The sequence below is a fragment of the Mesitornis unicolor genome, unplaced genomic scaffold (genome assembly GCF_000695765.1).
Source record: "Mesitornis unicolor isolate BGI_N332 unplaced genomic scaffold, ASM69576v1 scaffold20856, whole genome shotgun sequence".
NCBI classification, from domain to species: Eukaryota; Metazoa; Chordata; class Aves; order Mesitornithiformes; family Mesitornithidae; genus Mesitornis; species Mesitornis unicolor.
Window position 1 is genome coordinate 1 of NW_010193219.1, and position 13,802 is coordinate 13,802.

Here is a 13,802-nt window from a genome sequence, read left to right on the forward strand (position 1 = left end):
AGGAAGGAGCCAGGCTCTGCTCTGTGATGTTTAATGTATTTCATTTTCAGGCTTTTCCATTGCTATTAACTCCCAGTCTTTTGGGAGAGGCTACCGATTCACACTTACCCTAGTATTGTCAGGAAACGAGAGAGAGAAAAATCAGACCCAAAAGAACAGCTTTTCTATTTGCTTTTTACATTTGGAATATGTGTCAGCTTTATCTCCCTTCACAAAAAAAAAATAAAAAAAAAAATCTTCTCAGTTCAACTGAAGATGACAAAATTAAAGCCATAGGAAAGTAGCTGACATCCAAAACACAGTCCAAAGCTTTTTTTTACTGCCCTCCCTTGGTGAATTCAACTGTCATAACCTCACTGAAATAATCTAGACTAGGCTACTTTCTTGCAGTTGTTTCAGTGTAAAAGTGATTTGTACAAATTCAGAAGAGCAGCTCAGCATAATCTCTCTTAAAGTGTCTTTACTATTTTAAAAACTCAAATGTGAAATACCCAAATCACTATTAGACACCTGTTGTACTATGTAACATGGATACATCATTACTGCACATTTTAACCTCACTATATACAACATTTCATCAAGTATTCATATCTCATTTATCGATGTTGCTGAAGTGTTTCACATACAAATCAGCACGGCTGCCCAATATACTTTTACTTACTGGATTAGTTGCAACTAACTCCTGATTGTTGGCAACTGCAGTCAATGAAATTATTGTTACCACAGAGTTGCAAACAAAAGAGAAAAATAGATTTTTATGCAGGGTAATCCTTTGGCAACTCAAGCTCCTAGAAAAGAGAAACAAGATCAAATGAACACACAGGGGACAACTATGTGTACTTGGGGACAACTCTGAAATCTTGAAATACTAGAGTTCTTTATTTTATTACAAAGTCTTACATCAACCCTTCCTTCAGCTTCAGTCCCAATTTAATGGAATGATGTGAAAGTTAACACCTTCCAGTAACCTCCAATTTTTGGACAACAGGAGGCAAAGCAAGTACGTTCAGTTCCAGTATATTTACAGTGAAAGACCTGCTTTCTAGTGGCTATCTAAACATTATTTGAATAGCAATAATATAACATCTTTCAGAAGATTTAAACCTTTTTTTTTTAAATTTCCCAATTAACTCATACTTGAGCTTGAAGAAGCTGTCTTACTGTACGTTTCCATTTACCAAAACCTGTTAAGATTTTTCGAGGGTAATTCTCTTTTGCTCACATCCTTGTCATTTTCCTTCCTTATTTCTATAGCTAGAGAAATACCCAAATAAGTAAAATAATGCAATTCTTACCTTGACTTTTGTATATAACTAAGTATATAGAATATAATTATAAAATGCAATATATAACTACATTTAATTGTGTTAGTCTTCAAGGTTTGCTTTTAATCTGGCAAGAAAATTGAAGAGAAAAATGTCTTTTGAAGGGTTTTTTTTTTATCAGAGCTTCAATAATATTAAATAATACTCAAGGTTGAACATAGTCACAGCTAATTTCCATTTATCTGCTGTAGCAGATGAAAGCATGTCTAACCTAGTTACATTTCAACAGGTAGAAGTGCTTCTCATTCAAGTTTTTCCGAAGAAATTCAACTTTACAGACAAACACAAAAGAAGACAGAAAGCCTACATGGATATATAATCAGATCATTGGGATATCAGGCTTAATGCCTGATTTAAAAAAAAAAACAACAAATAACATCTATTTTGTTATGAAAGCAGATGATCAGTTGACAAAGCTGGGTCAAAAAGATCCTTTTAGATGTAAGATGGGGGTGTGCAGCAAACTGACTCGCTCAGAGTCATCCCGTATGTCAGGGCTGGCAGTCAGGAACACAGCCCAGTCCGGCATGGTGAGCCTTGCTCAGAGAAACATCTCCCACACGCCAAGAGAAGACTCAAGACTGTGGCACTGTGGTTCACTCTCGGGAAACGCTCTTGGATTACTTTGGAGAAAACATCTACCGAAGCCTGTGTTTTTGCCCTACACATAAAGATTTATTATAATAGGTAATTTTTATGTTCTTTAAATATGTTTTTTGGGTTTTTTCTATATATGGTTTATATATGAAAAGAAAGGCAACAATAGATTCCAGCTAGGGGTTTTGTGTAAACAGCTCTTGAAGGACTCTGGAATTCTGTCTGCTCATTGTTAAGATTCAATGCACAGGCAAGGAAGAGCACGTACAGCTACTGGGGCCATCTGTCGGGGTCATCCAGCAGCTGTTCCTGTTGAATATTCAAACACACCCATCCACACCCACCTCCACCCATGCATAAAAGGATTGAAAGGATCACCGGACAAGACACAAGCAAACAAGACTGATAACATTTAAAAATGAAGACTGCTTTTGGTAATAAAAGGATTTTTAGCTAAGCCTCCCCACCCTCCCTCTTCTGTTATACTTCCTATATTCCTTTTTCTGACTGTTTTTCTTCATGACATAATAGCCTTTAATTACTTAATTATCATAATGATGATCTAAGAATATTTGAATTATCAAGCCATGTGCATTAAAACAAAGGCAGACCTCCTGCTAAATTACCTATTTCCATTCTTATTTTGACTCCTGAATGTCCTGGATATTAGGGAAAAATTAATTTCTCCAGTATTTCCTCGAAAGAAAAAAGCATTTTCAAATGTCCACAGATGCGTTTAGGATCTAATTTTTTGAGGTATTCAAATACTGCAAAATTTAACCAGTGAGATCCACATAGGCACCTAAGGGGAATTGTCCATCCAGCTGAAATGAAGTGACTTAGGAACCTCATATCTCTCTGTCAATCTATCTATCAGCCAGTTGTTTGCCCACTCTTTAGGTACAGTGTTTCTATCCTCTGTGTGTGCTCTCAAGCGATTTGTCACGACACTTAATCAGCAACTTCTTTACTTCAGGTGATGGGTGTTTTTGTTGTTTTATCTTTTGTTTGGGGTTGGGGGGCTGCTTCTTTCAAATTATAGCTCCCCTACCTCTGAATTCACTGTTAAGCTTTCTCTTGCCTTGTTTTTCTTTATGAAAACCATACTATTTTAACAGAAGATTTATAATAAACACGTTTGATTCTGAGTATGTAACAGAATGAGAGAAAACAGAGCCACTGCAAGAAGTTACTTTTATGTATCACAGATGAATTTTGAAAGAGGAAGACTGGAGTTCCAGTTTATAGCCCATGTTATGCTATTAAACCAAGAACTACAATTCACTTGGGGAATCCAAGTCACAAACTGAGCAAGTATTTTCAATGAGACAATTTTCTGAAGAAAGAAAAGAATTTCAAATGAAAAAATAAACACACAAACACATTTTAATCTTGAAAAGTTGAAGGTGTTTGAAAAAAACCTGTCATTTCTCCTATGGAGAAAAGTACCACATTTCTTGTCAAACCTAAAGATATCCTAACGGTTAGCAATCCAGCAAATGTCATCTGAAAAGTACCAACTGAATAACTGTATCGGGTTTTCTGTGAGGAGTTTTTGGGTTTTGTGATAGTGGGGGAGGGCTATCGATATAGCCTTGTAAGAAGCTGCTAGAAGCTCCCCTAGTTCCAAATTTGGCCCCATCTCTGAACAGGGCCAAGCCAGTCAGCACTCTGCAAATGGATGTATTTAAGAGGGGCACAGCACATGGCCCACCCTATCTCTTGGCCTGGCCCTGACCAGCATGGCCCCAGTGTGAGTGGCACGGCCCTGGTGTGAGTGGTGTGGCCCCAGCCACTCTGAGCCCCCAGATCAAACCCTGCTCCAGCCTGAGAGAGAGAGCCAGGAACTCTTCAGGAACCAGCAGAAGAGACCTGCAGTGGAGAAAGGAGTGGGATGTGAGAAGATCAACTGTTCACACACCAGTGTCGGTGAAGAAAAGAGGAGAGGCGGGAGGAGGAGGTGCACAGAGCCAAAGTTCCCCCTGCAACCTGCGGTGAGAGCACAGGTCAACCCACCTGCAACCTGTGGACATGCAGCAGTGGAGCAGAGATCCAATGAAAAGGTGGCTGCCTCTGAAGAGGCTGTGACTCTGTGGGCAGTGTGTGCTGGAGCAGTCTGTGGGAAGGACTGCACCATGCAGAAGAGAAGCCCATATCAGAGCAGTTTGTGAGGAAAAAAACCTGCAGCCATGGGCAGACCCACACTGGAGTTTTGTGGAGGACTCTTCTCCTGTGGGACGGGTACCACATGGAAGTAGAGAAAGAGTGGGAGGAGTCCTCCCTACCCCTGAAGAGGAAGGAGCGGCAGAGACCACGAGGGATGAACTGACTGCAACCCCCATTGCCATCCCCCTGCGCCGCTGGGCGGGCAGGAGGTAAAGAAACCAGGAACAAAGACGAGCCCGGGAGGAAGGGAGGGGTGGGCGAACACGTTTGACTTTAAGATCTGGTTGTAGCTCTCACTATTCTATCTTGATGCTACTGGTAACAAATTAAATTGTTTTTTTTTTTCTCTTCCCAAGACGAGTCTTTCTTTTGCCCATGACCATAAGTGGTGAGCAAAACCCTCCTGGTCCTTTTTTTCATCTTGGCCCACAAAATGGCACTGTGGTGCTCAGTTGCACACTGGGCTTAAACCATGACAGTAACCAAATACATTCTTTTGAAATATGGCAAATTCAAAGGCACCCACACACAATAGCAAAAAATACAAAAAAGTCTACCTGTTAAATTTATGAATAATTATACAAGCTTCAGCCAATACATAACACATCCTGATATTAATCTAGATCCTTAAATACCCTTTTGGAACTAAAAATACTTCAAAGGAACTGAAACTATCCCAAGAGAACAGCTTGTAGAGGACTTTCTTAAATTTTGTAATTTCCTTTTATATCCCAACATAACCACAGCCTAGAAATTGTGGTTTGTGGGTCTGGATTAGTTCCATCTGGTTCTCTGAGAAGAGATGATCCTTCTGCCAGAGGGAGGAAAAAAATTCCTGGAGGGTTCAACAAACATGACATGGTTACAATGGCAGCAAAGCAGATCAATGGCTTGTGCAGTAAGTGCCACAAGTCAATATGAAATTGGCTTGGATTTAATATTATAGTACATAATAATAATGATTTATTGTCTCTGAAGTTTTAAAATTATATCATACTCCAAATCTTTTTGCTTTCTACTGAGAAGTCTATGTCAAATAATTTTTCCTGTCACATTAGGTTTTTAGTGCTGTTTATAGCAACAGTACAGCCCTTTTTTATGCAAAATCAAACTCCTTATAAGGACTCAGATCCATTTCACATGTTGATTTTCTGAAGTGAAAGTAAATTTGGAAATGGTAAGCATTGTTTTTACAGCTCATATGCAAATACATTGATTAAAAACCAAAAAAGTTTTTGTTTGTCCTCATGAAAAGAAGTCAGAAAAAAGCTGAAAAGTCATCTTGAATACTGGATCTCATAGAGAGAGACTACAAAGTTGAAACATTCTGGTTTATTTGGGATTTGTGGAAATGTTATCCCAGAACTGGGGGAAATAATGCATATTTAAATTGGAAGCACTATATTCAGCCAGATGTGACTAAAAGGATTTTTTATCTCATATCTGTTACCTCTACCTAATCGAAGTCCGGAGCATGAGAAAAGCAAAATCTGAGCTAGCCCTACGGTTGCTGCTGTATGGGCTATTCGTATTTAAATCCTAGACTCATAGAATGTATTGGGTTGGAAGGGACCTTTAAAGCTCATCCAGTCCAACCCCTGCAGTGAGCAGGGACATTGGTACCAGATCAGGTTGCTCAGAGCCCCATCAAGCCTGATCTTGAATATCCCCAGGGATGGGGCCTGCACCACCTCTCTGGGCAACTGTTCCACTGATCTATCACCATCATGCTGAAGAACTTTTTCCTAATATCCAACCTAATTCTAGGTTTCACATTTCCTATTTTCAATATATTCTACAGTTTTGGTTTACAGATTTTGGATTTTATGTTTCTGAGGAAAGAAACCTAAAATTTTATTACAATATAATGTTGAATGGCAAACTAATATACTGACTTTCTTCACTTTCTTACTCAATCTAATTCCATCGGGGTTGCTGGTGTTTCAAAGTGTTGAAACTAGTATTGTTGCAACCACTGATATTTGTTAAAGCACTTTATGTATACTTACTTAAAATAAAAGAATATGCCAAGAGAAATCAGAAGTGATGCAATTGAAAGACCATGTCCGATGATGGCCAAGTAATACAAATTCAGAGCAGTCTGCAATACAAGAACAAAACCAAGCACCTGTGATGCACACAGAACTATTGTTGGTAAAGCACATATTTATATATCTCTTCTGCATGTAAAATTACTAGAATAGGGAAAATAAAAACACTACATATAATAGGTGCAAAATCCTGCAGCATCTTACTAGAAATCTCTTTCTGTAGGACACACAACAGATTCATTGAAATCATCACTAGGACTTACCTCTTACAGTTAAAACCTCAGGTTTCCAATATATACTGTTCTGTCTTTTCTGAGGATTTACATAGATCTGGTTATTTCATTCCTGTCTGAGGCTTTATTCATCTATTAACACAGTAAAACCTTTGCTTCCTATATGAATGCATGTATTTTACTTTTCTCATACAAGATTTTTTCTTATAATATAAAGAAACTTCCTTCAAAGCAAACTGCGATTATGATATTGGAAATCCAGCTTTTGTTCAGGATTTAAGGGAAAGCATGGAAAAAATTAACAATTACTCAAAAATAGTGAAGACTAAACAGTCTTGTTAAATAAGCCTACAGCCGAATTACAGAATTACGAAAAGCTGGGTAGATACAAAAGTTAAAAATAAGGAACTAGTAAATTAATATTTGGAATGTATACAACATTTAATTATTTGAATTAATAAATATATTAAATCCCATTAGTAACAAACCCCTGCTTTCAGTCATGGAATCTGCCTCACAAAATTTCTCTTGCTGCATTAAATGTAAGATTATCATTTTGCACATAAGGAAATGAAGATTTACAGGTTGAACCTTATACTATCACAATAAAGCATAACTATCTGGATTCTAGAGGAAGAATTAGAGCATCCATACAAATGCTCATATACTCCTAACTGTATGTATCCTCTGAAGTTATTATTCCAATTTAAGATAGACTAACTGCAGTTTGCTACATATATAGACTTTTCAAATACAAAAAGATTCCAGATAAAGCTTTAAGATGGTTATGAGACAAAGGTACCTCTTTGTACGTGCTAGAATTTTTCAAATTATCATGATTTTAAAAAATTATGTAACTTTTTTTACTTTTTCAAAAAGTGCAGTAGGTTTAAGTGAAACTTACATAAAAACCTGGAAGTGAGAAAAAACAAGGCTTACCCCTGATACACTAAACACTGGCTGTGTACACATACCCACAGCCTTCCTGTTGACAGATCCATGTCCCACACCACCACCTCATTCAGTGACCAGTTTAGGCAGAGGAACATGTTAAGTACTTAGAAGATTTCCACACAATTTAGAACTGGCACAAAACTGGTACAGCAGAGACTGCTAATGAGGGCAATAACAATATGAATGGAACAATGGACAACAGTCACATTTAGTGTGATTATCTAACCCACCTTCTGAGCAAAGCGAAAAGATAATGTTGTTTTATATAACAACACAGAGAATTGTAGCAAGTAGTAAGGCTTTCTTTAGAGCTATTATTCCATTTAAACAATAGCTTCAGATTAAGATGGTGATAAAGCTGAATTATGCTGGCGATACAGCCTGAGAGGAACGAGCTATTACTCATAAAGAAGGACCTGCATGGATCTGCTCCTGTCTGAATAATATTCTTTCCATTTCCAGCCAAATATTAGCAAGAAACCATGAACTATAGCATCTCTGCTAGTAGAATTGAACTGTCTTTAATGTATTCAGTGTCTGTCATGATTTGAAAAAAAGAAATACACAAGTGCCTTATTATCACCTTTTCTGAGTATGGTTTCCAGGTAAATACCTTGTAGCACTGTCAGCCATGATGCAAGGCAGTTAGGATCTCTACTAGATGTCAGCATCCTTGACACAGTCAGCTATTATTGAGCTCTTTTCCATGAGGTACAAATTAATTTACAGTCTATCCTGACCTGCATTTTATATTCCTATTTCTTGAAGCATTTACAGTTTCAGTTTACTGCTTTTTCCCATGACTGAATGTTTCAAAAAAACATAAAGAATACTAGTAGACATATGGTGTGGTGGGTTGGGGACTCCAGAGCTGGACGCAGTGCTCCAGGTGAGGTCTGACCAGAGCAGAGCAGAGGGGCAGAATCACCTCCCTGGCCCTGCTGGCCACACTTCTTGTGATGCAGCCCAGGATGTGGTTGGCCTCTGGGCTGCAGATGCACATTGGTGGCTCATGTCCAGCTTCTCATCCACCACTACCCCAAGTCCTTTTCCTCAGGGCTGTTTTCCAGCACATCATCTCCCAGCCTGTATTGGTAATGAGGATTGTTCTGACCCAGGTGCAGGACCCTGCACTTGGCTTAGTTGAACCTCATGAGGTTCACCTGGGCCCACTTCTCCAGCTTGTCCAGGTCTCTCTGGTTGCCATCCCTTCCCTCTGGCACATCAACCTCACCACTCAGGTTGGTATCAGCATTGAACTTGCTGAGGATGCACTCAATCCCGCTGTCAGTATCGTTAATGAAGATATTAAACAGCACTGGTCCCAGTACAGACCCTTCAAGGACAACACTTGTCACTGTCTTCCATCTGGACATGGAGCTGTTTTCCACTACTCTCTGGTTGCAACCATCCAGCCAATTCCTTATCCGCTGAGCAGTCCACCCATCAAATCCATACCTCTCCAACTTAGAGAGAAGGGTGTTGTTGGGGACCCTTGTTGTTCCACCCTTTTAAAAAATGGTTTTGAAACCACTCTCACAAAGCATTTTGCTGCCTGTCCTGAGATAATTTTGGATGCTTGCAAAATTTCACTTAAATAAACTCTAAAGTATAGGTTTTCCATTTGTGTGAACATCTCATCTCAGAAACTGAAAAAAAAAATGGCACTTGGGAGCCAGGACACAAGACGTACACAGGAAAAGGATTACAAGGAAAATCAAACCCTATCTTTTTGTAAAAAAGAAAATATTAGCTCTGCTTTTCATGGGGGGGGGAGGGAATCCCAAACATCTAAAGTCTACTTAAAGCTGTCTTGAAAATGTTAATCAAGCCCAAGTGAAACTTTGGTTGTGCACCTGCTGAAAATCTCTGTCACTATGAGTTCACTGGATAAACCCACGCACTCCACACATCTTCAGTGATGTGCAAACCTCCTGCAGTTCTGCAGAGCTGGGACTCTACCTCAAAATTATGGAACAAAATGTAAAGGCCTGCTCTTAAAAGGCATACATGTTGCTTACCCGTAGATGACTGTGGATGACCAAGACAAGTACTACTACCTACACATTTAACATACCCATAAATAAAGATACACTCGATTATTCAAGCAGTTGAAATCAGCTGTAAAACACAAAGCAGGTGGGTTGGGAATTTTACTGTTTTGCACAATTTAACCTTTTTATTCAACAAGCTTTCTTCTTTTTGCGTTCTGCTGTTGCATCAACTTCACTGCCATTCCAGTTTTGAAACTTGTGACATTTTTCAGATCAGATTCTTGACACTGGTAACATGCATTCACTCTTTTCCTACCTTCACTTTTTCATGTGTATAGATATTACACTGGGTATAGTTTGTCCATGTCCTGTTGCTTTCTGGGTGTCTAAACCAATTTCCACTTGGATCACATATCTTTGTAACTTTTTCTAGAGTCAGTCAAAGTAGATGGAAAAAAAAAAGAAGAAAAAATACAAGTCAGCACTGAAATTCTACTTCCTGCTGCCTAGTATTTAATGAAGAAAGATTGACAAACAAATGACAGCTTTATTAATACGACTAGAGAGACACTGGTTGTTACTATGAGTTCTGAGAAACTAGAGGCCATTGCTTTTGCTTCACAAGGGCAACTGATTATGTGTTTTTCTTAAGAAAACAAATAGATGTTCCTCCACCAATCCAGTAAATATCAAAATATATCAAACTAACCATTAGAAATCTACCAGATGACATGACAAGAATATCTAAATATCTTGTTTAATGTCCAAGGTCTCAGCTGAAGTCTGACTTCCTACCACTGTAAATTAGGATTGGACAGGCATGTAAACATTAATAGAGAAACTGCTCAAGAACCAAATTGGGAGATTTTTGGAACCATATAATGATTTCTATCATCAAATACAAAGAGCCATAAAAGAACCTTGGAGAATACCTAATGCAGCAGAAAGAGACAAGAATAGAAGTCTGTGACATTTTCCATATGCACACAGATGCCAAGTTTAGTCTACAGAAACAGGAAAAGATTCACTTGTGAGAGAAACTCTTGCTGACTTCAACTGCTAAACTGAGGCAAAAGTCATATTTCTGCTTGTCTGTCAGAGAGCAAAGCTTATCTATAAGAGGAAAAAAATCTGTGATCTAACTTCAGTTTCTATTTCCTAATCTATAGAATTCCTCAAGGACATATTTCAGAAAGGAAAATAAGTAACTTGCTAGTTTTCTATGTGATAAAGGGAAAACATAAATAATGGGTTTGGAGATACTAAAATTCTGGAGTATTAGTGACTTAAGTGGGGCAAACAGGAGGCATCAAGCACCCAAAACCTCATTTTATTAAGAAATATGTTTATGTATGTGGACTTACCTGATGGGTTGAAATCCTGAAAGTAGTCAGGACAACGCTGTACTGACACAGTTCCAGCTGCAACATCACTCCAACACAACCAGCCATCCCATGTCCTATTACAGTAAGGACCTGCAAACAAGTAGAGACCTGATAATAAAAGAATCCTTTTTTGTATTTTTTTTTTTTTCTGTGAGGGGTTTTTGGTTTTTTTGGTAGTGGGAGAGGGCTATGGAGATAGCCCTGTAAGAAGCTGCTAGAAGCTCCCCTAGCTCCAAATTTGGCCCCACTTCTGATCCAGGCCAAGCCAATCAGCACCTCTGCAAATGGATGTATTTAAGAGGAGTGCAGCACTTGGCCCGTACTCCCTTGCCCCAGCCCCAACCAGCACAGCCCCGGTGTGGGTGGCGTGGCCCTGGCTCTGGCTCTGGCAAGACCAATCTGTTGCCAGTTTAAGCTCAAACCCCGCTGCAACTGCAGCCCAAGAGAGAGTCTGGAAATCTCTGAGAACCAGAAGAATGGACCAGGTTGGGGACTAACTTGTTGGGGAGCAGCACAGGGGAGAGGGACCTGAGGGTCCTGGTGGACAGCAGGATGACCATGAGCCAGCACTGTGCCCTTGCGGCCAAGAAGGCCAATGGCATCCTGGGGTGTATCAGAAGGGGTGGTTGTAGGGCAGAGAGGTTCTTCTTCCCCTCTGCTCTGCCCTGGTGAGACAGCATCTGGAATATTGAGTCCAGTTCTGGGCCCCTCAGTTCAAGAAGGACAGTGAATTGCTTGAAAGAGTCCAGCACAGAGCCACAAAGATGATGGAGGGAGTGGAGCATCTCCTGATGAGGAGCGGCTGAGGGAGCTGGGTCTCTTTAGTTTGGAAAAGAGGAGACTGAGGGGTGACCTTTAATATGTAAAGGGCGAGTGTCAGGAGGAAGGAGCCAGGCTCTTCTCCATGATGTCCAATGACAGGACAAGGGGTAATGGGTGCATAAGGAAAAATGTTTTCACTGTGAGAATGACAGAGAACTGGAACTAGGTGACTCCAACAGCTCCATGTCCTTCTTGTACTGAGGGCTCAGAGCTGGATGCAGTGCTCCAAGTGGGGTCTCATTAGAGCAGAGCAGAGGGGCAGAATCAGCTCCCTTGATCTGCTGGTCACACTTCTTGTGATGCAGCCCAGGATGTGGTTGGCCTTCTGGGCTGCGAGCATGCATTGTTGACTTATGTTCAGCTTTTCATCCACCAGTATCCCCAAGTCCTTTTAATCTGAATATCTATTTAAATTAACATTTTCTTATCAGAAAGAAAGTTTCGTGTTATATAAGAAGAGGTGCTATGGGCAGGTAATATAACATATTACTTTATCTTCATGTATCCCAAAGTGGTGTTTCTAAAAAATTGTACAAATACTGTTACAATCTGAAAATTTATTGCTACCAAGACAAGAAATGAATACAACTGAAAGATCCTGAATTACTGTCATTATATCTGTTGACCATTTGCCTTTGCAAAACTTTATAAGAAAATAATCTTTACCTTCTTTCCTATGAATAGGATCTTGCATAATTTTCTGGTAGCATTCATACTGTGCTGTCATAATTTTATTCCGTGTAACACTCAGTTGAGTGAAGTCCTCCGTCATATTCTGATGCCCTTCAGATGGTATAGCTGTGGCAAAAAACTAAGAAAAAGACTTATTTTTAGGAATTAATGTACAAACTCCAATACAAACTTTTTAAACTTTAATTCTCTTAAGTATTGCATTTTAAATATTATTTTACTGAAGGAAAAATTATCTTCAGATCTTATTAACAGTATGATTTTGTGCTTTCCTGGTTAATTTAGCAATTCCTCTTACTACTGAATCTTGACAAATATCTCCTGAGTGAGTATGGAGGAGGACCAATCTGCAAGATTTGTAAATAATAATGAAAAAACGCTCAGAAAGCACTGAGACAGTCAGATGCATATAAATAGCTTCTGCAAAATCCAGTAAAATACACAGCAGTTACATTAGTCTAAAGGACATTTGAATCTAGCCCAGCGCTCCTTAATGAAAAGAGATTTTCCATACACTGTATGCACTGAAGTTTTTGACTTGTTTAGAGCTATTTCATTTCTCTGTAGTCTCATGAACCATAGTCAGCCCTCCGAATACAAAAAAGTATTCAAAAAATGTGACATCCACTTTAATAGCTAATAAATGTAAAAAAACCCAACCAAACAAACTTAAGAAAGTGGATCTTGATCAAAACCTGAGCCTTTTCAGTGCATTTATAAAAGAAGTTAATATTCTGTGAAGTTAAATATTTTATGGGAAGCTGCTAAACTTCATGGAAAAACAGAGCTGCAGATTGAAATACTGTACCACTGTCACACAAGGGATGACATTAAAAGTTCTAAGGATGTCCTCAGAATTGGAGTTAGACATCTCCTCGGCTCTTCCTGGAGTCTGCATAGTAATGCTTATATGTCACTTGTCGGCTGTTACTGTGAAGTTCTCTGCTAGCAATGGATGTGCTGGGTTCAGTAGAGGTAAATACTATTTCTGTTCCTTTACCACAGGAAATAAATGGAGAACAGAAGGAGAACAAAGATCCTGCTGTGCAGAAACTAAATTTGAACACAAGATTAGTTGTTTCTGCATTTCCGTACTAATAATTTCTATAGTAATCTGTACACACTCGTTAAAACTGGAAATGATTTTAAAAATTCTAAGACTCACCATAGTAACTGATAAGAAGAACAACAAAACCGTCATCCAGTTTTTCATCATTTTTATATCCAGTGCAGTGAATTTCATATGGTAGTTGGAATGAACTCAAACTGCAATGGAAAAGAAGTAGGAAGAAATTTAGTAATTCATGAAAGGTAAGACTTCATATTTTCTTTCTGAATTAAAACAAATCAACGGAGGTCCTCTCAATTTTTATTCACACATAGTCATGCCACATGATACACATGAAGATGTACAATGTGATATGAAAAAAAACCAAACACTTAATTCACCAGCAGTGAATTCCAGCAGCAGGGTTTTTCCTCCACTGCCTCAACTAACTCCAGAGGATTTGGCTCAGTCAGGTACTTGGGATCAGCTCTAACACAGGTACGTAGCAATTAGTCCTGACATACAAGTTGACTCCTT

General features: G+C 39.0%; 1 protein-coding gene across 1 annotated transcript; it reads right to left on the minus strand.

Annotated features, from left to right (window-relative positions):
* Positions 1 to 661: 661 nt before the first annotated feature.
* LOC104542918 (calcitonin gene-related peptide type 1 receptor-like) lies at positions 662 to 13,477 on the minus strand (the record flags this gene model as incomplete). Its single annotated transcript, XM_010187387.1, has 6 exons — positions 13,383 to 13,477; positions 12,194 to 12,338; positions 10,685 to 10,795; positions 9,637 to 9,749; positions 6,098 to 6,189; positions 662 to 788 (listed from the first exon to the last, which is right to left on the minus strand). Coding segments are annotated over exons 1-6 (666 nt in total), but the record flags the coding sequence as incomplete, so codon positions are not given.
* Between the last annotated feature and the right edge of the window lie 325 nt (positions 13,478 to 13,802).